The 24,995-nt window shown below is 42.0% G+C and overlaps 2 protein-coding genes across 2 annotated transcripts in view; one reads left to right on the top strand and one right to left on the bottom strand.

The window, feature by feature from the left end:
• Positions 1-40: 40 nt before the first annotated feature.
• LOC116396745 (N6-adenosine-methyltransferase non-catalytic subunit-like) lies at positions 41-3,639 on the bottom strand. The gene is made up of 4 exons (XM_031871544.1): positions 3,435-3,639; positions 2,806-2,894; positions 1,515-1,599; positions 41-236 (listed from the first exon to the last, which is right to left on the bottom strand). The coding sequence occupies exons 1-4, from the start codon at positions 3,498-3,500 to the stop codon at positions 66-68; spliced, it is 411 nt and encodes a 136-aa protein (XP_031727404.1). The 5' UTR covers positions 3,501-3,639; the 3' UTR covers positions 41-65.
• A 1,036-nt stretch (positions 3,640-4,675) lies between these two features.
• Positions 4,676-24,995, top strand: part of prss12 (serine protease 12) — a 24,538-nt gene continuing 4,218 nt past the window's right edge. Inside the window, exons 1-12 of the mRNA XM_031871391.1 lie at positions 4,676-5,175; positions 6,818-6,956; positions 8,135-8,307; positions 8,612-8,762; positions 9,349-9,527; positions 10,323-10,464; positions 10,562-10,782; positions 13,585-13,726; positions 18,287-18,492; positions 19,095-19,173; positions 19,925-20,047; positions 23,755-24,050. Of these exons, the coding sequence (XP_031727251.1) occupies positions 4,842-5,175; positions 6,818-6,956; positions 8,135-8,307; positions 8,612-8,762; positions 9,349-9,527; positions 10,323-10,464; positions 10,562-10,782; positions 13,585-13,726; positions 18,287-18,492; positions 19,095-19,173; positions 19,925-20,047; positions 23,755-24,050 (2,185 nt within the window). The 5' untranslated portion in view covers positions 4,676-4,841. The remainder of the gene's footprint in view (positions 5,176-6,817; positions 6,957-8,134; positions 8,308-8,611; positions 8,763-9,348; positions 9,528-10,322; positions 10,465-10,561; positions 10,783-13,584; positions 13,727-18,286; positions 18,493-19,094; positions 19,174-19,924; positions 20,048-23,754; positions 24,051-24,995) is intronic.

Raw genomic sequence — 24,995 nt, 5'->3', positions numbered from 1 at the left:
ATATACATATATATATATATATATATATATACAGGCACTATTTCTGTTGATATTTTCTAATGTAGCTACTTTCTACCTGCTTGATAGGCTACAACAGCATAGTTAGTGAGACACGACATAAAAGAGACATTGTGTGTATAAAAGAAAGGGAGTCCAACCTTAAGGAAAGTACTTGAGTCCTTGTACACTTCCTCATATGGGTTGCTTTCATCCAGCTGCTGCACCTCCACCTCATCCTAAAACATAAAAACACAACGAGGTTCATATTTTTGAGACGTGTGGTTGGTCGATGAGTACAACTGAAAAAATATTGATAAATATTCATAAAATATGAGTGAAATCACATTCATGATAAAGTGATTTATCCCATAATAACAAATAAAACCAGTAAAGATGTTGGGATAGTAAATAAAGGGGAAAACATACATTATTAAAGGGCTTACGGTAAAATAGTTAAGATTCTTATTTTCAAATCAATCAGCTGTAAAACAAAGACTAAGCAGGAACATTGTTAATCCTGTATTCTGCACAAGTCAAATATTCACCCCAAAGTCATCCGGAGGTGAACCTAATATTTCACACTATGCTCAAATATTTCATTAGATTCATCCCACATGCTAAGCCCCATAACGAGTCAACTGAAACATTATTAGCTTCTTTCGGATAAAAAGAAAGGGAAAAGGCAATTCTGGGTGGTGGCCAAATTTACGTCGACCGCCTGCAGCTACAAGCTGACAAAGCCGAATGGAGCTAATAATTGAGAACAAATCATAGCTCGACTCGGGCTGGGCGGTATCACAACCTATATTGTCAAAAATATCTAAAAATGTATATCGTTCATATTCTACTATATCTTTCTATCGTGAGTTCAAAATACCAGAGGCTGAACTGCGTCAGGGTGATATTGTAACCATTTGGACGTCCCTTTACATTCTGATCAGTAGTTGGGACTGCTGGTTACCATGTGGTTATTTCATGTAGACTATGTATTTTTTTGAATTACCAGAAACTGTGCATTATTATGATGAATCAAGAAATGAAAACCCCTATAGTGGGATTAAAGTTGTTGGCCATATCACCCAGCCTACTACTGTAGCCCAGACTACTTTCAATAGAGCTGGCGAATAGTCTGAGATCCTCAGGCAGGGACCCTCTGAACTGTCCCACTGGTCGGATAAAAGACCACACCTCTGTTTCCAGTGTCCTGAGGAACAAACTGCCTGAGAAGATGCAGTTTGTTCAGTCTGTGCCTTCTTTTAAAATATTCCCCATACATATTTACTCAACAGCTTGTCCTGATTTTAGTTGTCTCCTCTGTCATTCTATTTATTACACACTCTTTGTTTTATCTGCTGTGGTTGTTTCCTCATGTATTTTGATTTTATTGTCTTTCTAATTTTGTTTTTATACTTTAAATCACATTTGTTCAGAGAAATGATACATCAGTCAGGTTATTACCAGTACATACAAAAGGTTTGAGGTTTCTTTAACCCATGTAAATTCAAAGTTCTCACCTTTTGTTCTTCCACATCTTCCTCTGTGTCCTCTCCCTCCTGTGCCTTCCTTTTGGAGGGTGCTGCTGAACTGTCAAATGAAGCCCTGCAGAGCACACACACAACACAAACACATTTCCACATTCTGTGATCTCACTAAAGCACAACATTTACATGTTAGTCCTGGGGATGTCAAGACAAAACTGGCAAGCAAGATGGACAAATGCTAACAACGATATGTTGAAGAAGAAAAGAGCGAGGTTGTGAATGTAGCGAAATGAGTGAATTCAACATACTCAATATGTGCACATACACAAGGACTAAATGGCACAAAGAACTCAAAAAGGCTTGGGCAGCTACTCTGCTTAGCAAGCGTTCTTTTTTCTTCATGCCATTAAGTCAATTTAGCTCATGCGTTCCCAAGTTTTGGTGAATTTGTGCTCGCAAGATAGAGCCAGCACAGAGCACACAGCTGCAGTCTCTAACTGGAATAATGCTGCGTGCTGTCAAGCAACAATTACACAGGACAGATCCACTCATTGCATTTCATGCAACCAGCATCAGATTTTCATAAAAATAACCACAGAAGCCTCAGTGCTGAAGTATGTGTCGTTTTGATTAAATATTCTACACACAGTGGAGACGGACACATTGAAAATAGTTCACACAGCTCCACAAATAACTGTGAATCACCTACAACTTCTCGCTACGCAAAATGATGTCTGGAGCTCCACATTTGCATTTATAATAGCCTACAGGTAGATGTATGGCTGTGATAAGCAACATGATGTGATGGAGATTGTTTGGGTTCAAAACTAAAAGTAAAAAAATTATTTGCGTACCAAGTTCCAGACAACAACACGTTTCCTTTATGGAAAACTCTACAGGAATCCCCAGCTGTCGGTGCATCCTGACAGGGAGGGCTCGGGTGACTGGAGACTTTTTGTCCCCCCTACTTTCAGGTGTTTGGTAGGATAACTCCATTACAGAGATCAGAAAGAAGCCATTATTATAAGTGGGTGCATTAGAGGCTGTGGCAATCATAGATTATCACATTTCCTACTGCCACCCGCTGTAATTAGCTCCCCCAGTCATGACGCACTGACAGTTTTAAACCCCAAAAAACCTCCATCACAACAGCCACATATCTCCTTTAATCAGGAGGTACCTTAGGGATTCATAAGGGGAGCGAGAAGCTTTAAGTGATTCAAAATGTTTCACTGACATGTCTGTTAATATGCAGAAGAAACTGTGTGTATAATAATGAATCAATATATTTAATGTGTTTTTTGGGGGGTATTACATATCTTACCTGCATGTTTCTCTTGTCTCTTCAATCTCCTTCAGTTCATCTTTACTGTTTAGGACAGCTCCGATGCTGTCTGCGCTTTCAGCTCCCAACTGTGGTTAAGAACGAGAAAGCCAGTCTAAAGTCACATATTTTCAAATTCTGGTATCGTCTCCTTTAATGTATTATGCATTGTTGGACTCAATGTTGTTGTACTCAACGTTTCCTTTCTCATTGTTTTGTAATGCTGTTATATAGCTAGATTCAACTATTCAAACAGAAATAAAGCTCTATCTTACCTCACATATGTTACATATTACGTTACTGTAAATGGATCTCAGTATATGTTCTTAGTAACTCACTTGTAGCGTCATTCTTACTGACATGGCGTCATTTTTGTTGGCTATATTTGCTCGGATAGCTTTACCATGTTGATTTACTCGATACACGTTATATTCAGCTAGCTATATGATCACCCATGTGTGCCACAGAACTATGCCCATTATTCACCACAAAGTCCAGCATCAACATTTTGTTATCTAGCACCTCCAAAGATGGTCAATAGATATAGCTTAAGTTAGCTAACGTAAACTGGTTAACTTGAAAAACGAGTTAGCTACGTGCTAACAACAAGAGGCTAACTGTCCACTTGCCTGTTGAGCTAAAAGCTGCCGCCTAAGTTTTTGTCGCTCGCGGATCTCTTGCAGTCGACTGTTCATATCTTCAGTTGTAATGTTTTCTTAATAATGCTAACTATCTAGTACATGTGGTCGTTGTTACAACAACGTTTTTCATATAAATGTAATCGGCTGGTTATCTATAACATTAGACAACAATCAGCTAACGTCTAATAGCCGCTAAAAATCAAAATGGGTGTGCTCGTTATGAACACCGGGTTGCTCGGGTTCAATTTAGGGTCTTAGATGTAGTTAGCCGGCAAAAAAAGATGCTTATGACACCCGGCTGCGCCTGCTCAATAGTTGCAATCTCAATCACGTATACGGGCTTTTTGCATCCGCAACGATCTTGGCAGCCCGGTTGGAATGGGTCAACAGGCGAAAGGAGCAGTTTATCGAATGTCGACTCCGCCAAGCTGGGTGAGTTTCGGCGTACGCTGGTCATAATTACGAGTGCATACGTCTGGGGTTGAAGGACGCGGCGTGGTGATGTCACCATATTGGACGCTTTAGTTTGACGTGTCAAAATTCATCCTCCAATCAGATAATACCATGAGGGAGACACCGGTCACTAGAGGCGCTCTGTGGTCCATTTCAGTCTGTCTGTGATCGACATGGTCATAACATAACCACACAGGGATAGAGCGAGTGTATTCAAAAAAAACATTCGCCATACACGACTGTCCTGCGCCAAACTGTATCATATCAGTAGTTGTGGCTACAAATATACTTTTAAAAGTTGTGTTTGTTAAGTTGCACCTAGTTATGGATCCATATGAGTCGATGGATGATAACTGGGTTCAATGTAGGCTACTGTAGGTTCGTGTTGAATGATATTGCTTAAAAATGACGATGAGCTTCAGAAAGTCATAAAGCATATCGATCTCATCAAAAATAACAAGTAAACAACTGGCTACGCGTTTTGGCCATGGCCGTGTTGCCACAACAATAGGCATTTCTTAAAGTTGTGGGCGCTCTAAGTGGATTATAAGGACTATACGACTGACTGCTTACAGTATGGCTAAATATCACATTATATAGGATGGAGCCCCCTCTACTCTGCAAATTTGCTCTAGAAACCATATCATTACTTTGATTCAATATAGGATTATTTTTCATAAAATAGCCATAATGTAATTGTGTAAATCGCAATATGGGGGGGGGGCAATTACTCCGAATATTGGATTTCGGTTGGAGGGCTGATTTCCCAGTAGCCCACGCAAATAGGAGTTTCATTGATCCGCGTCGTTTCTCCTTTCCCGGTTCACTCTCGTCCCACGGTAGGGCGATGAGGCTGACTAAAAATCGTCTCCTCAGATGATGATAGAGGCTGCTGCTGATTGAAGCATCGTTCTAAGCTGCCTATACAACCAGAGACCAAACATGAACGCGGCATTTATTGCTCTAACAGCCGCGCTTTTTGCTGCGAATAGTGGCTTCTGTTATTCCAGTAGCGTCCCTTCATTCATCCTGCCGTTCACTGACTGCGTCCAGAGCCGTGGGAAAGGCGGTTTCTACCAGGGAGCGATAGACGTCACCGAGTCCGGCACCCGGTGCATGAACTGGACAGAAGTGGACGGCTTCAGGGAACGCAACCCGGGCAAAGGAATAGGGGAGCACAATCACTGTCGCAACCCGGACGGCAGGATTCGACCCTGGTGCTTTTTCAGGAACCACAAAGGCAGAGTGGACTGGGGGTACTGCGACTGTAAACAAGGTAAACACGCAGGCCTATACTCACACAGCAATAGGCGAGTGTGTTGTGTTGCTTTTCATGCTCTTCTGTAGAAATATGTCGAAAACAGTTTGAACTAGACAAACAGGAACTGAAATGACCCGACCCAAACAAGCCCCTGTAATTTGCTATATACTAAATCATTTTTGTGGGGCTGATGAATAGCAGATAACTGTGCAGTTGTTTTGTGTTTGGTCTGCGACTGTCTTAACAAATGTTCTAGCTCCACTGGTGTTAAACTCAGGAAGCCCAAGCTTAAATAATTAGACAAGACACACCTAAAGAGTCCCAGGTGTGAGCGGCTGTATGCAGATGACATGTCTGAGCACATTTGTGCTGTAATGAGTGCACAGGTATTTGCTGGTGTGGGAATAACACAGTCTAATGGATCCCAGGTGTAAGAGAATAAAGTGAATAAGCTCAATAAAAATCTCTCTTCTAAATAGTTTGCCATGGGAACACCACACTATCAATACCTGTCAAGCACGCAGGCTTGCACTGCTAAGTGTTGCTAAAATGAAAAGTGATGGCAAAGGATGGCCCCTACATCTCTGGATTGATGAAAGGTAGAAACGTAGAGAGAGAACAAGAGTGGTGAGAGGAATAGAGTGTGTGATTTTCATCTGGCACAAGACAAGCAGCCTGTGGTATTTTTAGTGTCGGGCAAAGCATGGGTGAATTATCTCCTGGTGATTGAAACATGGAATTGTCATTCCTTGATCCAGTTATTACAGATGTTTGGACAATTACAAGCCTTTAGAAGGGCTGGCCAAATTTGAAGTCTGAATTCTGTTAATTTTGTGTCTATGACCTTTTACCGAAATGATATACAGCCACACACCAGATGTCTCTGATTTAAGTTCAGATATGCTGATGGCAGTAACAGGCAGGCACATACCTGTATATACAGTATGTGTGTGTGTGTGTGTGTGTGTGTGTGTGTGTGTAAATGTGTGAGATAGAGAGCATGCACCCTTACATTATATGTTGCCATAATAACTCTTCCCAAATGTATCAAATAGATAGACACAAAACAAACTTGTTACTCCAACAATAAACACACACTGTATCCATCTATTTTATGTGGAAACTTCTTGACACATTCAATTCCAAATCCTGAATAGGACGTGGCTAAAAGTGATATCTTCAATTGTATGACAGCAAGGTAGGCCTATGGGGCCACACACGGAGGAAATCCCCTTTATTCTCTGGGGAAAGAAAAATATGCTGAGTGGATAGCTAAATATGTCACTTGCTGTGAAAATGAAAAAGACAACCAGAAGCACGTCTTGTTTTTTCATCTTTTTATAAAGTAGTTGTGATGTGCTGACACACAGGAACTGTTTTTTCTTTGGATGTCATAATCTGAAGTGCAATGAGAACTTCTATATGCAGCTGTTTTGACACAGACTGATTCACTGCTTCATTTATAAGACAGTTCTACCCCTGTAAATGTGCTCTCCTGTCATCTCATTTCATCCTGCTACTTTACTCTCTCTGACACCCTGCCTATATCTTGTCATGTGGTGTGACACATCTCTTTCGTGTCATCTTTTATCCCCCATTTTATTATGTGCTGTATTATTAAACATCTGCTGTTCTCCAACCCTCTTTCCATACCCAGGCTCTGTGCGTCTGCAAGGAGGCCGCTCCAAGCTTGATGGCAGGGTGGAAGTCTATCTGGGAGGAGTATGGGGGTCTGTCTGTAGCGATGACTGGGGGGACGAAGATGCTGCAGTGGTTTGCAGACAGCTGGGCAAGGGGTGAGAGAGCACACATGCATACACATGCGCTCAGACGTGCAATATTTGCCGCTCTCTGTCTGCCTCTTGCTTCTACATACGTATTCAGACACAGGTGCAAGTACAATCCCCATCTGTCATATGAATTCACAATGTGAAGCAGCCCACAGAGGTCTGACATATGGTTAGAGTGTGATGGAATTTTGGTGGGAATTTAAGAGAATTTAACAATACTTACAACGCAGACATACATATGCATGCACTCTCTCCACAGTCTTTGTACTTTTCTTGTGTGACCCTTGCATTCCAAGCCCCCCCCCCCCCATTCCCCAGAGGTATTTAAATCACTTTCACTGCTCAGCTATTTACCTTGTTACCAGCTCTCTCTTTGTCTCTGTCTCTCTCTACGACTGTGTCTCATGGTCTTGAATTTTGAGATGCTTTAATGGTAGAGGACCAATTGATTTGCAGCATCTCAAGGGAGCCTGAAGACAGATCATACATATCGACGGTGTTCATAAGCTGGGGAGCGTCTTACTACCCTGGAGAACAGAGCCGTTCTGTTAACATGCTACACATGTTAACACGCCAGCGCTGGCACGCATGCTGACAGGAACACATGCCGCTGTGTGCATATTCACACAGGAGTCAATACAAGTCCTCAGCGGAAAGGAAAGAGGGCAAATGTCAGACATATGTCAGCTGGAATGGTTGGTGATGATTTTCACGCCGCCAGTTATTGAAGCTGTTGGGTGTAAAACGTCTGACCGCATTGGCCCTGGAATGGCAGATCATGAACATACAGACGGCTGAAGGTTACTACTACCATATGTTAACGACTGCTGTACTTTTTCCTCTGAGATGGTCCTCCTTTTTGCCTAGCTGCAGGATTTATCTCAGATGATATGAAAAAAAAAGTGTCAACTCTACTGAGGTTGCATCTATCCTGAAAAATGTTATTAGATGAGACTGGAGGGAAAAAAAGTGTTTCTGTAGCTCACCTGGTACAGCGCACATGCAACATTCATTAAGGCTTTGATTCCAGCCGGAGCCCTTTGCTGCATGTCATCCCACTCTTTCACCCTGCCTTTCCTGGTTCTCTCCAAGCTAACACTATCCAAGAAAGCATAACTGTCCAAAAATTTAAATTTAATTTAAATTAGTAAAAGTAAATTGTTTGCTTATCGATCCCATTCCAGGATCTCAGGTCGTGCACGTGAAGTTCCCCTGTTTCGGCCAAGCATGGCCAAGCTCCATTGGAGGGCAGTCCATTGCCAGGGAGAGGAGCCAGACCTGCTCCAGTGTCCTAAGACTACTTGGAATGGAGGGGAATGTCCTCAGGCTGCAGCCATCACTTGCATACAGCAGCAAGGTACACACTCCTCATAGGGAATCAACGGCTCTTAACGTGGCGATGTGGAGATACACCAAATCTGTTGATGTATGTGAAGTGGACAGATGCTAGACCTGGGGGGGGGGGGACCGCAACGGCACCATGGGTCGGGACGGCGTTATTAACTGTACTCGCCATATCAGCCCTGTGGGCACGCTCATATGCACTAACATGCACGTGCGGCCATCCCAGCAAATAGTTGTTTGCTGCTATATTAATGCTCTGTCCATCAAATAGTGGTCATTCCATATGTGATAATGTGTGTATTCATGCTTGGTTTCAGCGGTAGTGGTGCTCCCTATACGGCTGGTGGGTGGTCGATCAGGGTCAGAGGGCGCAGTGGAGGTCTTCCATGCGGGGCAATGGGGTTCCATATGTGATGACCAATGGGACGACAGTGATGCAGAAGTAGTGTGTCGACAGTTGGGGCTGAGGTGAAGGGGCACACACACACATACACACACATATTAATGTTCATAATGAGATTCATTCCATCTAGTTGTTAGCATAAATTAAATACATTGTGAGTATGAGAAAACGAGGAACAAGTGTGAAGATAGAAGCTTAGATGAGTTAATGTGGGTGTCCAGCCGTGTGTCTTTCCCTCTGTCTCCAAAAGTATGAGAAGTATTCTTTCCATTCGGACACACACAGAGAGAGGAGCGAGCAGTAAAGAACATCTGGGGGTCAGATAATGAATCAGGCTCATTGTTCCTGCATGAATTCTGGTACCACAGAGATATGCATATTTAGCAACACTACACTCTCCGCAAATGTTCGCGTGTGCATTTTGTGTGTATGCCACTGTGGTGTTGGTGTTGCAATGTCTATGTATTCTCATATATGCATATCAAGCAATTTTCCAAAAGTTTATTTGAAATACAATAGGTTCATTCCATTCAATATCCAGACTAAACATGTTGTAAACAACTTGTAAGCCAGTCATTGCATCTTTTTTTTCATTGTATCACTATTTCTGTAAACCAAACCTTTCTTCTGTACCTTCTCTGTTCTTTGTAGCGGTGTGGCAAGGGCATGGGGCCAGGCACATTTTGGCAAGGGTTCAGGCCGTGTGTGGCTGGACGAGGTGCGTTGCACAGGCAATGAGCTCACTCTGGAGCAGTGTCCAAAAAGTGCCTGGGGGGAACACAACTGTCTGCACTCTGAAGATGCAGGAGTGTCCTGTAACCCTCTTACAGGTAGAACAAGAGCCTGATTTGGTATAAGCAATCCATAACATTCACATTTTTATCTTTCACATACATAGACATGGAAACCCCTCCAGAAATTCACACCATATTGTAGCAAAAGGGTTTGCATGTACCCATGACCCCTGAAGCTGTGTTCCTGGAGCCAACAGAGATTTTGACTTGTCAAACACAGGTGTAACTGATTGCATTAATAATGGTTGCTTTCCATTTCTGGTGCCTAAACTGAAGAGAGCAATCATTTAAGTTATTAGTTACTCCTGTGCCTTTCCTGTTATGACTAGTCAAAATGTTCTCTTTGAAAAAGGTATGGCAATTGGTCTCAGGAGAGACAAACAAATCAAAGACCCCCAAGAGAAGGGTGCAAGGGGAAAGGCATTGGAGAGGTGCTTTCAGGAGAGCTCATGGTGGATAGACCTTGAAATATGAAGGTTGACTATTGCCCATCTGTGTGCTTTCACCACTTACAAGTAGAGGATTAGGAGTCCGGTGTGTTGCCAGGTGACCAATGTTTGAAGGTAGAAGTCTAAAGAACTGAATCCTGGCTACAGACACTGGCTTTTAAGTCAGATTACGATCTCCCAGAGCTTTGCAGCCAGAAATGACTGCATAGTGTTTTATTAGGAATTGCAGCATTTTGTTGCAATATTGCGATCAATAATTCAATCTATTTAAGATTTTTTTTAAAAGCTACACGCGGATGGAAGGCCAGGAAAAAATATATACATTTTCAAATGTATCCTCATTAGTGACTCACTCTCTGCCCGACTCTGTCTTCATCTCCAGATGGTTCCGTTAGGTTGGTAGGGGGCACAAGCAGCTACGAGGGACGTCTAGAAGTATTTTACCGTGGTCACTGGGGAACCGTGTGTGATGATGGCTGGACAGACACTAACACACACGTCGTGTGTCGACAACTTGGTTACAGGTAATGTGAAGAATTCATGCGCTTACAAATAATATTATATTAACTTTTAATAAGAAAACAATATGTGAGTTTGTGTGTGTACATGTCTACCTTTCAGATTAGGTGAGACTCTCCTCTCCGACGGACTAGACATCACACCAGTCCCACGCTTTGGGGTGGGGTCAGGTCCCATTCTCCTGGATGACGTGAGCTGCACAGGGAAAGAGCCTAGCCTACTGCTGTGCAACAGGAAGGAGTGGCTCCGTCATGACTGCACACACCATGAAGATGTTAACATCGCATGCACCCCTGATCGCATGGGAGAGAGTCTTCCAACGAGTAAGATTGAATCTTATCTTACAATAAGACCTTAAATGGTTGCAGATAGCATAGAAACCATGAATGGGCGAGAGAGGCTCATTATGAACTTTAAAATGTTGCTCATGTATGTAATTAGATACTGATACATATATTGTATGTGCATATGTGTCACAGTTTTTGGACTTTGAAAGACAAAGAGTGGGCTTTTTGAATATGGTAATTGTCTTTCTCAAAAATCCCATTCTGCTTTGAGAGTTGATCCTGACACAGAAACGCCACTCGTAACTTTGCATATTTTAGTCCATATTAAGGCTTTTGATATTGTCGATCATTTGATTTTATGTTGCCATTGTTGAATACAATTCATCAATCCTCTTTGAAATCGGAGTGCCTCAGGGTTCAGTCCTGAACCTGTTTCTCTCCTCTTTCTATTGCAGCAACCGCAATGTACATAAAAAGAGATTGAACTTTTTGATGTCTGAAAACCTCTTTTTGTTAAATCCGAATTCATCATCATTGGTCCAGATATAGAATCTCCCCTACTCTTGTTTTACTGTTTTCTAATATCATCATCCCTTGTATTAACAATAGTACAACTCTCTCTTCAGTCCTGTTTCCCTGAGATTCAAAAAGGAAAGATTCTATCTATTTAACCAGCATTATTTAAATTCTCTTTATATACGCAATGTCAACTTTTAAAGTAAAGTTATTACTCGAGGATGCCGCAGCCCATTTCCTTTTTGAGATCCAGTTGGAGACTATAAATCACTATTTTAGAATCTCTGCACTGGTTACCCGTGTGTTTGGAGTCTCCAGATTTTAATGAATATTTTCATCACTTTTATAGCTCATATGTGGTAAGCTCCAGACTACTGACCTTTACTCCCCTTTTTGCTGAGCTCTTCTGGTTCTTCCTTTTTAGTGGTTCCTAGGTGGAGAATAAAAACAGTTTGTTATCAGTAATAGGGGTAGCATAAAAGAAGCACTGTAGAAGACAAACTTTGCACTAATAGCACTCATACTTTAAAGGCAGTGAAGAACAGGAAACCAAATGATGAAAGCCTCCATGTAATTTCCTTCACTTCATAAAACCCGGTAATGGAAGTGCAAGCTGGTCTGAAATCTGTTCCTGAGATCTCTGCCAAACTCAACCTGCAGTCAATTTGATCTCATCTTACTTAGATGAGTAAAGCCAACATTCTCCAACAGACATATAGATGATGATGTAAGTCATAACTCTAATAGGCACAGCTGTTTGTTGGCTTGTCCTGCCTTTATTACTGGGACTCTTGTAAAGTCGTCATGATTAAATGGACCTACTGCAAACCTATACCTAAAGTAAGTCTCCCTCATGCCACTATTCCCAACTGCAAGACCATAACTATCAGGCACCAGTGGGGTGATGTGTTGCCAGACACACATAACTCTGCACCTTTTACTTCTTTATAAGAAGAGACAGAAGGGTTCAGTGGTGTTACTACTTGCTGAAAGAAGGGGAGAGGGTTGAATGGTAGCACCATTAATCCAGCCTATTTCTATAGCCTTCAGACACCAATAAAGATATGTGAGCATAGCTGGATGGAACCAGTAGTGGCTGAGATTTTACCTCATACTGTATATAACGTTATATAATGTTGAATCTAATAGATATGAGTCTGATAAGTCTGGTGAATGTCACAGAAAGGATACATCATGTTTTCTTTCAGTGATGATAAGTTGGGTTTAAGTAGCTTATGTTTTTGAAGAAGAGTCTGAGGGACACTCTCGCTCCACAAACACCCTCTAAAGAACGTGTGTCATTACTACATAGCATTCGTGTGTGTGTTTGTGTGCATTTGTTTGAGTGTTTGTGTGTACACAAATCCCTCTTTCCTGCTCAACATGCTACAGGCAGATTGGTTTATGTTGTTTTTGGAAAAGGAGACAAAGCAGATAAGCCAGGCTTTGCTTTGAACTCTCCCTCTCTCTCTCTCACACACACACACACACACACACACACACACACACACACACACACACAGTCTGGTGTGGGGGACCATCACATTAGGGTTGTATCAGAGCAGCAATTTAACGTGTGTGTGTGTGTGTGTGTGTGTGTGCGTGACTTGTGTACTGAGAGGGACAAAGATGAGCATTTCCTCAATAGCAAACACCAACAAAGAGGTAAACATTCCCACAATTTCCCCCTCTTACAAATTGTTATGTGCCACACACAAAATGTTTGAATGTGACATGCCATTCAACTCCACACAGTGCAATACAATGTTTGAGCTTCAAAACACAACAACCAACTTTATACATCACAGCATACAATTCCAAACACTTGGCAAGAGTGTAAACTGATCCTGAAATTATCCACGCATGGAAAAGACATCGGCATTCACGTAAATGTGATTAGTGTGTGCATGTGTGGGCAGACAAATGAGGATGGATGGTTTAAACCTTAAGCCCAGACTTATTTGATTAACAGTGTGAGTGAATACCATTTGAGAGAGAAAGAACAAGAAAGGGAGAGTGTGAAAAACAGAGAGGCAATACATCTTTTCATAGCGACAGGAGTCTAAAAACAAAAGTGGTTATGTGCATGAAAACAGACAGGTGTTCAAGCTACTTCCTTTCTAGGGAACATGAGCACACATGCCCCATTCACTAGACTTGCTAGCCTGGAGGATTTTTTGGGAGAGTATGTGTGTAATGTCTTTGAGTATTTCTAGACTCAGGGGTTTTGGGTAACATCAGAGAACAAAAATAAACCTGTGCCAGCAGCGTGAGTCTATGTGGTCTGTCTAAATTGCGTTTGTGCACATGTGTGTTCTCCAGGTGTGCTGGTGAGACTTGTGGGAGGAGAGAGCCCTAGGGAAGGCAGAGTGGAGCTCTATCTGTCTGGACAATGGGGGACTGTGTGTGATGACGGATGGACTGATCGTGACGCCGAGGTGGTTTGCCGACAGTTAGGATACAGGTATGTATATGTACAACTTGCACACTGATTTGCATGCATAAGCAAAAAGAATGCCATATGGGCAGACAGAGTTGTTAAAAGCGGGTATTTCCGCACATTGCTCACAGATGTAGGTTCAGTTAGGAGGAGGAAATATTACCAATAAGTTTCGAGAGATGGGTGCATTTTACGGATCCAATGATTATTTTCCTTATCGATTGTCGTGGTCCATTTGTCATTTGGCTGACAAGCTAAAAAGTGAAAATGCCCAATAACCCAAAGATGTTCAGTTTACTACAATAGATGGCTGAGAAAACCTGAAAACATTCACTTTTGAGAAAGTGCTTTTTGCTTCAAAACTGTGATGATGAAAAGTTAATTAACTTTGACAGTTGAGTCAGTTGACAATTTTCTGCTGATCATTTTATTTTCAGTCGTGGTCCGGATGTTGGAATAGAGGTAACATGTTGGAGGCATTGCAATGTGATCACTCTATACATTACACTTCCTTAAGTGAATCCAGACGGCCTCTGTTTGCAAAATCAATCACCACTTCTAAACTTGGCATTTGTTTTATACACTTGCTCCCGCTTTCTCTGTCCGTCTTTCATCTCTCAACCCTTCTGTTTTCAGTTTGCACATCATCACGCACGTCTCGAGTTTCAAGCAGACCTACAATGGACAAAATAAAGTATGCTTTGAATCATTTAAGATGACTGTATTTTATTAATCAATCTGTACAAATTGTGCGCTCAAGTTTTTGAGCATTTCTTATAGCTGCTGGTGTGCTGCCAGCTGCTTTTATTAGGGGTTTTAGCTGTGCCCTTTTCCAGAGCCAAGATAAACATCCAATTAAAGGGCAGGCTAATTGTGCATATGACTCATTCACAGTGACAAGATATTTTGAGGGAAAGCCAACTACCTCATCTTATTCTCTCGCGTCCCATTATCTCTTCTCGCTGAGACACTGTCCAGATTTCCAAAACATTGGCAATGGGATGGCAAGGGACAACTGTACTGTAACAAACTGTCTTTATTTTCTCTCTTATCACTGCTCTGCATGGGACACTCCTCCCTCATGCTTCGTTCACACTACACAACTTTGACCCTGACTTTCCGTCTTTGGAATTCCCAGACAAAAGCCCCAGATCAGAGGGAAATCCACGTTGTCTTGGCCCTCGAGCGATACTTGTGAACTGTTCTAACGGCTCGTGGGTGCATCGCAGACGCATTTCCAGATATCTAGCATGCTAAATATCTGGATCTGTCCAGGAGCTACAGCCAATGAGAGTGCAAGGCATAGGTTGAGGGAAAACCTGGCGGAGTGGTCGCCTCACCTGTGTCAAATCAAAGTTGTTGTTATTGTACCTAGTTGTGTTGGATGTTTGCATGAATAAATATAACACAGTGACTGATCCACATAGGGGAAATAGTAGAGTTGTGTGGAAACAGGCTATTATGTGAACACGTGTGCCGACGGCAACATCGATAAGCATGACAAGGCTATGCCCGTGTCACTACTTGCACCTGATTTTGTGACAACTAGCTTGGAGACCTCATCAGGATTCCAGATGAAGGATCTTGTAGCGTGTGACCCCCACTGTCGAAAGTCAGTCATGTAGTGTGAAAACCACAACTTTAAAACTCACGATTAAAAGACAAGTTGTATAGTGTGAGCAGTACAGCGATCTGACTACTTTGAAAGTCATGTAGCGTGAATTTGACTTTAGCCACCCAATTTTCTGTGACACATCTCTGTGTAAGTGAAAGCCACATCTGGACCACATAAGCGTGAGAGAGGGGAAGTGTGTTGGAGCCGTGTAAAAGCCCTGTAAGGATCATCATCCAGTCTCACACAGGGTGTGGTGAAAGGTCGTTACATACTCAGCAGGTCCCCAAGGGTTAGAGGTTGCTCTAAGGGTGATAAAACAAAAATACACACACACACACTTTCACATAAAAATTATATTCAAAGACAACAGTGTGACCCAGAGTCACCTTGAATAAGAACCTACATTAAACTGGACAACATGCACATGAAACATTTTTGAAATTGTATTTTGGCAACAATTTAATTTGCTAGTGGTTTAAAAGCCTATAATGTGGATTGAAACGCTCTTTGTACCAATAATCTGAAAACAGTAACTGACTTGAAAGCAAAGGGAGCTTGTTTGTCTAGCTTCAGGCATTGATGTTGTATTTCTGCAAGTGTGGCAAAAGGCAAAAACGCGAATGTACGACACAGGATACAAGGTATGATCAAAAAGGCTAGATCCGTTCCAAACAGCAGGTGGTCATATAGAGGTCAACAGTCCAAGAGAGTAAACAATAGGCAAAATCCAAAGCAATGATCACACAGAGTAGAACAAAGACAATCTGGCCGGGGGACAGGGAAAACAAGGGAGTATATAAAGGTGTAGACCAACGGCAAAATCAGGGGCAGGTGAGTAATTGAGGCCAGGTGAGGATAATCAAGGAGGCGGGAAAGGTATGAGTGCATGAACTGAAACGAAAGGAGATGTTAGCATATCAAAATATAACAGGAACCTCTAAACATGTATAAATAGGCTCGTTTGAGATGAACTGCACCTCACCTGGAAAGTGGATGAGATTAGGCGGCAGCAGCAGGGAGCGTTGAGAAAAAACTGCGGTCAAGTCAGTTTTTAGCTGCCTTTAAAGAATACACAGGAAGTCAAAGTTACATTCTGTTAGATCCGATCTGTAAGCTACTTGTAGTTTGAAGACCTCATTCGGATTTATTTGTGTTTGTAAATATACTGTATATTTATATGGAAATGTGCGTGTAACTGGCATTGTTTGCTATCTTTTGGTATGTGTGCCCGCGAAACACTTTGCTGCTTGTTTTAGTATGTGTTGTATAAATAAGCTTTATTATTTCCAATCACACAAGACATGTTTTTAGATTAAACCTTTGTCGCACAGCATGAGACTATGAGAACATGAGAATAACTAACAATCTAGCGTTAAGTATTACAATTACACAGAAAAATAGGATTTTCTATGGGATTGTCATGCAGTTGGTGGAGAGCAACCGCGGCGCCTGGCTGTAAAAACTGAGGTTATCGTTGGCCACTTGCTCATGACGTCAGAGCAAGTCAGGATCAAGTCGGACACAAATCTAACCGGCATGCATTGTGCGGTGATCGCCGGTGATCGATTCTGTGCAGGACTGGCTCATCTTGAACGAGCCTAATAACATGGACAAAACAACAAACAGAAGACCTAAAAACCTTGAACACAAAATTCTCTAGATACTGCATTTTCTAAAGATGCAGCACAGTCCAGTCTTCACAAAAACTCAGAGGGCATAGAGCCAGATTGTGACAACCATGTGAGAACAAAGGAACAGTAAGAGGGATTTCTTAGATTGAAGACTTGTTTGAAGTTTGTCCAAACTGCATTAAGTGCCTGTTACCTGCAACTCATGATGCATCCAAGTCACCTTGGCTGCATATTTTATTCCTTTCAACATTTAAAACTGATCCAACAAAAATGCAGCCAAGTCAGGATATATATTGTGAAGATAATTCATGGTACATGGACAGTACATGAAATATGATGAGAAAGAAAATACTTGGCTTTCCGTTCTAAGTTGAGCATTTAGTATCCAAAACAGCTTGTGTTGCATTTTTGACTCATGTTGTGTTACTGTGTGTTGCCACAGAAACACACCAAGCAGGCTTGATGTCAGGCTCTCGGCTTAGCTCCAAGTGACTTGGAGGTTCGTGCTTTGCATGCTAAGTACTGCTCGGGGAGCCATTGGAGACACAGACACAATGCTAGATGTCTCAATAAGTGACATGAGATTCCCTTTGGATGAGTGGGGATACAAGACCTGCCACCCCAGGGACGCAACATGAGATCCTCTGAGTCAGTTATCTATCAATCTTAATTAAAATCACAGTTACATCCTATACAGGCACATCTCGACCTACAGTCTCGTGTGTTAGCTGTTTGCTAATTAAGGTCAGAGGTGAGAAAGTGACAGAAATACTGTTGTTATCAGATTGTGAAAGTGGTTTGACCTGGTTTGCGTCACAGCCAGAGAATGTCAAACCATAACATCTATACTAAGATGTCATCACCTATATGCTTACACATGCAGAGAGAAGGAAGTGTCAGGCAAGCATTCAACTTTTCAGTGTTTGTGACACGATTATAGGTAATGTGGAAAGATACACAGAATTAAATTATTAAAAAAATGTAAGAGTTATATTCACTTCAAACATTTTTTAAAAATCAAATCAACAAAACCAAAAATATATGATGAACTAGATGTTCTAAGAGCTAAGCTTGAATTGTAAAAAAAAAAAAAAAAGCTTTTCAAGACTTGCCCTTTTGTTGATTTTAATTTTGTTTTGCTGCTTTTGAATCTGTTGAAATCCTGTCTTTTGATTTGAAATGCTTTTATTCTGAGACTAATTTTGCTGTTTTTTTTTGTCTCCAGCCTTAAGATGAAGTATTTTTTCGGCAGTTCTAATAGTCTTCCAGTTTAACAGAATGTATACGGCAATGGCAATGAAATGTCTGTGTTTTCTGGGTCCTGTCCATCCTCCACAGTGGTGTGGCAAAGGCCCGTGTGATGGCTTACTTCGGGGAAGGGACAGGGCCCATCCACGTGGACAATGTGAAGTGCAGCGGCGAGGAGCGTTCGTTAGCAGATTGCATCAAACAGGCACCCGGCACACACAACTGTCGCCATAGTGAGGACGCCGGGGTCATCTGTGACTATGGTGAATCGCAACCCAGCTACAAAGAGCTCAAAGGTCAGTCAGGTCTGTTTTTATAATAATAAATGTAGCTCTTGTGATTGATTTGGAGCATATGAGTGTGCATTGATCACGCATGAGACTAGTGTGTTTAGCAAACATTTCAGTTATCTTATATACACTGAGAAATGAATGAGAAACAAATAAAGAAAAGCCAGGAGGTAAGATTCTGAGAGGAAAGCGGGCAGCACTTCAGTTTGTGAGTAACCAGATGGTAAAATGGAGAGAGCAATGTTATTGCTTCACCCTGTCTGTCACACATCAGGGCAGACTCGCACAATGCTATCCATTACCTGCACATATGCTATTACTTCCCTTTCTCACAGGCACATACTGCGGAAAGTCAAACCAGTGCAGGAGGGTGTTTTGTCTCTTCAGTATTATGAATTACATCTTCTACACACAGACTATGAAAATGATCCCCCATTTATTTAATTTACTTTATTTCAGGTTCACATGTCGTGAAAGATTTGAAAAATGTAATCTAAATATTTAATAAGAGCAACATCTGAGCGCAAATGTATGGTTTAACAATCATCACCCTCCCACACACTCTCACATATACGCACACCCAATGGTTCCTCTTTTGTCTCTGTCAGATCCTGTCAACTCAATTTGTGGTTTGCGGCTCATACACACTCGCCAGCGCCGAATCATAGGAGGAGAAAACTCTCTGAGGTAAGCTGGCTGGAAGGGACATTAGGGATTAATGACAGCACAGAGGACGCCTGCCAGAGACATATAGAAAAAGAAAATTGGACACATTTTCAAGTCAACAGGTCTGAGATGGAAGACAGCTGATCTGAAGCCACAGGCAATGGTCTATCCAATTGTATGTACTTCCAAAAACAAACTATATGTGGCTAAGTGGAAGCGTGGGAAGTGAGTGAGTGACCAAAATAATTTAGATAAAAGAGAAACAGGCGTACATGGCCAATCCAGAAAAACTCGCTGGAATTGAACAAGAAAATCCCATGGTTATGACTTTCTCTGTTTTGCTTTGTGTGTGTGTTTATGTTGTGTGTAAGAAAGAGATAGAGAGAGAGACGGAAAGAGGTTGGGATCAACAGAGAGAAAAGCAACATTTATGCGTATTTGTATGCAACTGAGTGTGTGCGGTCACATTTATGTGTTTGTGTGTGTGCATGTTTAGATGACATCCTGCATCCTTACACTACACGAAGCTGCATGTAAACTCTGTCTGCCTGCCAGGTATGCTAATGTTTAGTGTCCTCCACAAAAAAAATCACAAATCATGTTTGGATAGAATTCCTGCTGGCTATACCTGTTTCAGGCTCTGTTTTTATCAATCACGGTTCAGTAACCACACGCTGACTTTTCAGTACATACTACTTTATAGTATATTTGTGCACTTTTATAATTCCTTGTGTGTTTGTGTGCGTGTCTGGCTTTGTGCTCATGTTTGTAGGGGCGGCTGGCCATGGCAGGCGGCGGTTCGTTTGCGAGGATCTCGAGGAGACGGGAGGTTGGTGTGTGGAGCGACTCTCATTAACACCTGCTGGGTCCTCACCTCGGCACACTGCTTCAAAAGGTCAAACACACACACACACCGACATCTACTTACACACAAATGCATGTCACAATTTGAAAGGCCGTGTTGAACTTTTAACAGCCAACTCATCTCAGGCAGCAGGTTCAGTATGGAGGCCAGGAAATAATAATCCACCTTCACGTATGTGTTCACGGGCCCCTCAATACACGCGACACAACATGGGTCTTCCCTCTCATCCTGGCCACTGGTCTTTTCCACACGCCCACAACGCTGGACAGACAGCAATTTCTTCTGTCAGCATCAGTGATTGGCTTGTTAAGTGTGGTGGCATTCCACATATAGTAAGAATTAAATACACTGTTTCAATACACTAAGTACAACTAAATCATGCAATAATTTAGTGCTCCAAGTCCACTGTGAACCCACTTTCAAAGCTGCTCTCCTGATGTAACGCATACCTTTTACATTGTCTGTTTGGATTTTCTGCACATGTGGGTGTACACTCTTCATGCAGCTTGAGCGACACCCAAACTTGTCACGGGAGTTCACGGTTAGGACCCAATAGCAAGACCACAGGAGACAGAGTACAGTGAAACAGACTTTATTTAGCCAGAGTAAGGAAGACAGGAAGGTGTGGAGCCCGTGGTCCGACACCAGAGAGTAGGCAGATCGACGGTGTGAGTCCCGTGGCTCGACACCGGAGGGCTGGTAGCTTGACGACGTGTGTAGTCCGTTAACACAACAGAGGGCAGAGCGGCAGTGAGTAGTCCGTAAACACCACGGAGGGCACGGGGGATTCCCGGACCGACGGACACCGGAGGCAGGCGCTCGAGGCCGAAGATGCAACGGGGTTGAAGCGGGTGAAAGACGGTACGACCTGCCAACCCCAGACTGCAGGACCAGAGTTTATATAGTGCCAGGGGAAGCGTTAGTGGGACCTGAGTCTGGTGTGTCAGCCTGCAGGAGGTAATCGGCTGGAGTGGCTGCAGCTGTGTGGCCATGGGAGGTGTCTGGTCTGACAGGGATCCTGACAAAACTAAACAAACGAGTCCGACAGAGGCATGAGAATCTCAACAATGTAAGCAGTGACCAGTGGGTGGTGCAGGCTGTGGTTTGTGGTGCAGGCAGCAGGGATATAGCCAGAAATTCATCTGGTCTGGGGGCCTCTACATGGCACCACCAACATGAAATCAATCACTTAATGCATAGAGCAGAAAAGGCAGCAAAAAAAAAAAAAAAAAAAAAAGAGCTGAGAAAGTTGGCAGTTGTGAGGACGCTAACCCTAGCGCCTGCCTTTAATATTTGTACAGGACATGTAAGGTTCTCATACTGTATATTAAGAATAATATATTTTGTGTTATGTTACCAAGTATTAGTTCCAACATTTGGGTTTAGGAAAACCAGAACTCTTTACCGGCTCCAGCAGCTCTACCACTATAAATCCTGATATTTCCACATTAAAGAGAGGATGAGGTCGTTCACTAAATCCTTTCCAGTGCCATTTCTCCAGCTATTCTCAGTCCCTTTCCACTGCCAGAGTTGTACTCCTAATGCAGGAACCTCAACTTTGCGATGTGTCTTGTACACCTTCTTCCTTTATTAAACGACACACACAGGAAACAGACATCTGTGCTATGCTGCAAATTAAGACCACGAGGGATGTAGCAATCAGGACTTCTACGACTGATTAACGGAAGCACTGCAAGTAGTTGACTACCAGTGTAATTGCAGACTGACATAAATCATTTCACTGTCTGACTGTTTACTAACAATGGTAAGTAATTTAAAACTGCACAGTAGTCACTATAGTAACCACAATAGTTAGCCTCAAGCACAACAGGCTTTAACAGTTTTTACTTGTCGTTGAATGTCATAGCTCGCTTGAGTAAATAAATGACAGGCTTTATCCAAACACATTAGTTATATGTTAGTGTTGTGCTTAACGTGTCAGGTGCTCACTCTGCTACTGCCTCAGGCTTCGCTTCCTGTATTGAACAGGCTTTAATAATTGATTGTAGCTCTTGGAATTCGCCTTCACATTCAGATTGATGACACTCCTTTAAAAGACATTTTGCTGACTGCTGCAGATTAGCACAACATTTGTACAGCAACTCAGCACAACTTCCCTAGTGTAACAGTTAAGTATTTCTGGTAGACTTTTTATTTTGCTAAGAGGATGCTCAAAGTCCACACCTATACACTACATATGACATGACAGAAATCAAAGTATTTTTAGCTGTATGTAAGATATGTGTTATGTTAGACATTGTAAGCAGACACAAAGTGTCAGACACTACAAAGTACTTATCTTGCCTGCCTGATCACATATCAGACTTCAGTGGCCTGAGCTGTTAGCCTCAGCCATAACAGCTTTGAAAAGTAATTTGCTGCATGCAAGCCAGAGCATGCAGACCAAGATAGGGACTTCTGACTTCACAGTGTCACCTTTCATATATGGTAACCAAAATAAGGTGATACACATACAAGCACACACAGCAACAAACAAACAAATACACCCATGCAGTCAAACAATATACAGAAAATACATCAACAAGTTAGCATATCCATCTCTTCTTGCTCTAGATTGCACACAAGCACAGATGACGTAAAGGTGCAACCACCAAACACGATCATGTTACCTTATCCCTTACACTACCATTACCATGAATAGGTTCATAAAAAAATGACCTCAGGTCAGTGGTCACATGCTGTCAACATATTTAACCTATTTATACCTTCTTGCTGTACAGCTGGTGGCAGGCCAACAGTAAGATTTGGAACTGTTATGAGCAACAACAACGTGTGAAAGGTAACTTAGATGTTACACATTCAAACTCCATTCTAATCCTGAGATTTCGCCTTCATGGTGGGTATGTACTGTACGCAAATGACTGCTCAGCAATCTCCGCTCTGCCAGGAACTTCGTGGCATTCCCAGGTCAGGAAATCTTTCCGGAAACACTCTACCAGTTGTAACTGGACACAGACAGTTGGCTCGATTGAAAGGCCTCCTTCCTTCTCTCCTCTCCTCCCCCTTGTCCCTGACTTACCCTACTCCTCTCTCCTCTCCTTCTCTCCCACTTGGCCAAACATCTTCAACAAGTAAATTGAAAGCATGGAAACACTTAATTATGTCAACCTATGAGTCAGTTGAAAGCATAAACACACAGACACAATGACAGTTTTTTTGTTATCATTCTCGCCTATACTCACTCTTCCTAGAAGCAGTGTAGCGAGTGTGTAAACCTTCCTTAGTCATGATTTATAATGAATTGATAGAATGTATAAAATGCACTTCAATAATGTTGTGTTGAAGAAAGGGGTACAGCTGAGATACATAGAAACCATGTAGCTGATAGGTTTCTTGGGAAAAGCTTTTAGGACCGTCTGATTGAGCATATGAAACATTAATAAGACTTAGGGGGAACACCAACAATATACATTGTTGAAAATTATTGCTAAAAACAACAAGACCATTTTAAACAAGGGGTATAAAATAGTAATATTTTCTAACATGATATACATACTTCAAGGGAAGGTGACCTGAGCCAAAACACCTGTGTGTCCTCAGTGTTAGTGCTTGTACTTTTTCAAGCTCTAGATGAACTATGACCCCAGCCAGAGCTCGTAATTTTATTGCGCATGGTTTATGTATCAGCCGTGGGATTGCTCACACACACACACACACACACACTCACTCTTTCTCTAATGGCCTCTCTTGATCCATCCCTGTATTTATCTCTGCAGGTATGGAAACAGCACCAAGCAGTATAAAGTTAGAGTGGGTGACTACCACACCCTCGTCCCTGAGGAATACGAAGAGGAGTACGGCGTCGATCAGATTGTCCTCCACCCAAGCTACCGCTCCCATAGTAATGATTACGACTTGGCCTTGGTTCGTCTGTCACCGGGGGCAGTGGGCCAGATGCTAGGAGAGTGTGTGTCATTCAGCCGTCATGTTCTTCCCGCCTGTCTGCCCATGAGGAAAGAGAGAGTGCTCAAACAAGCCAGCAACTGTCACATTACCGGCTGGGGTGACACAGGTGAGGGTGTGTGTGTGTTTGTGTGTGTGTTTGTATGTAAAGGGTAGGTGGATACTGAGGCCTTGAGGTGACATCATTTAATTTCATTCTAGCATTTAACGGGAAGGTGACACTGTCTATGGAAAAGTGTAGGACCTTCACAAATGTAAATTATTTTATATTAAGGGAAATGCAGAAAATATATAGATGACATTAAAAGACAAATCCAGCGACATTTTTAATTGAATGTTAATTTTAGCATTTTTCACAAGCACGTGCCATGACCAGGGATATATTTTCACACTTCATTCCTCTTCCTTGAGCCAATCTGCCTTAAACCTTTGAAATCAAGCAAATACTCTCTTTATATTGATGCTGACTGAATAAGAGATTGCAGAATAACGTAGAAATTGTTTTACTAAACCTTTCCTAAAAGTTGGTGTCTGATTTAATAGAAATCGGCTTTTGTAAATACACAACATTTAATTAAAAATATTTATCAGAACAATTGGATTTTAGAAGATATGTAACAGTTTAAAAAAGCACTGAGAATCAATTAATAAACAATGTAGTAATGTGAAATCAGTAAGGAGGGCCGTAGGAAGTCATATCACACTGGGACTAGTTATTTGGGGTAAAGTCTATTGTACATTTGGACAGACGTTAAAACAGTAATGTGCTGTAATCACAGTATTCCTACCATATGTAAGTCATTTTGAAGGTCAACTGCAAATGCATAGAAAGTAGAAGAGAATCTTCCACCAGTAATTACACTTGCTTGACATCCTGCTTTGTATCTGTCCATACACTTGACAGTGTAAACCAACACACATCTGTTAGTGATCTCTTAATAACATGCTGGTGTCATCAATCAGAGCAATGCAGTCACAAAGGGCTAGAGTACACGCTTATGCAAAAAACATGTACTCCCTATTGATATGTTAGAGTGTCTGTGTGTGTGTGTGT

This window comes from Anarrhichthys ocellatus, unplaced genomic scaffold, assembly GCF_004355925.1.
Source record: "Anarrhichthys ocellatus isolate YVR2014 unplaced genomic scaffold, GSC_Weel_1.0 scaffold58, whole genome shotgun sequence".
NCBI classification, from domain to species: Eukaryota; Metazoa; Chordata; class Actinopteri; order Perciformes; family Anarhichadidae; genus Anarrhichthys; species Anarrhichthys ocellatus.
The sequence above is the reverse complement of the archived record's forward strand: the minus strand, read 5'-3'. Positions and strand labels throughout refer to the sequence as shown.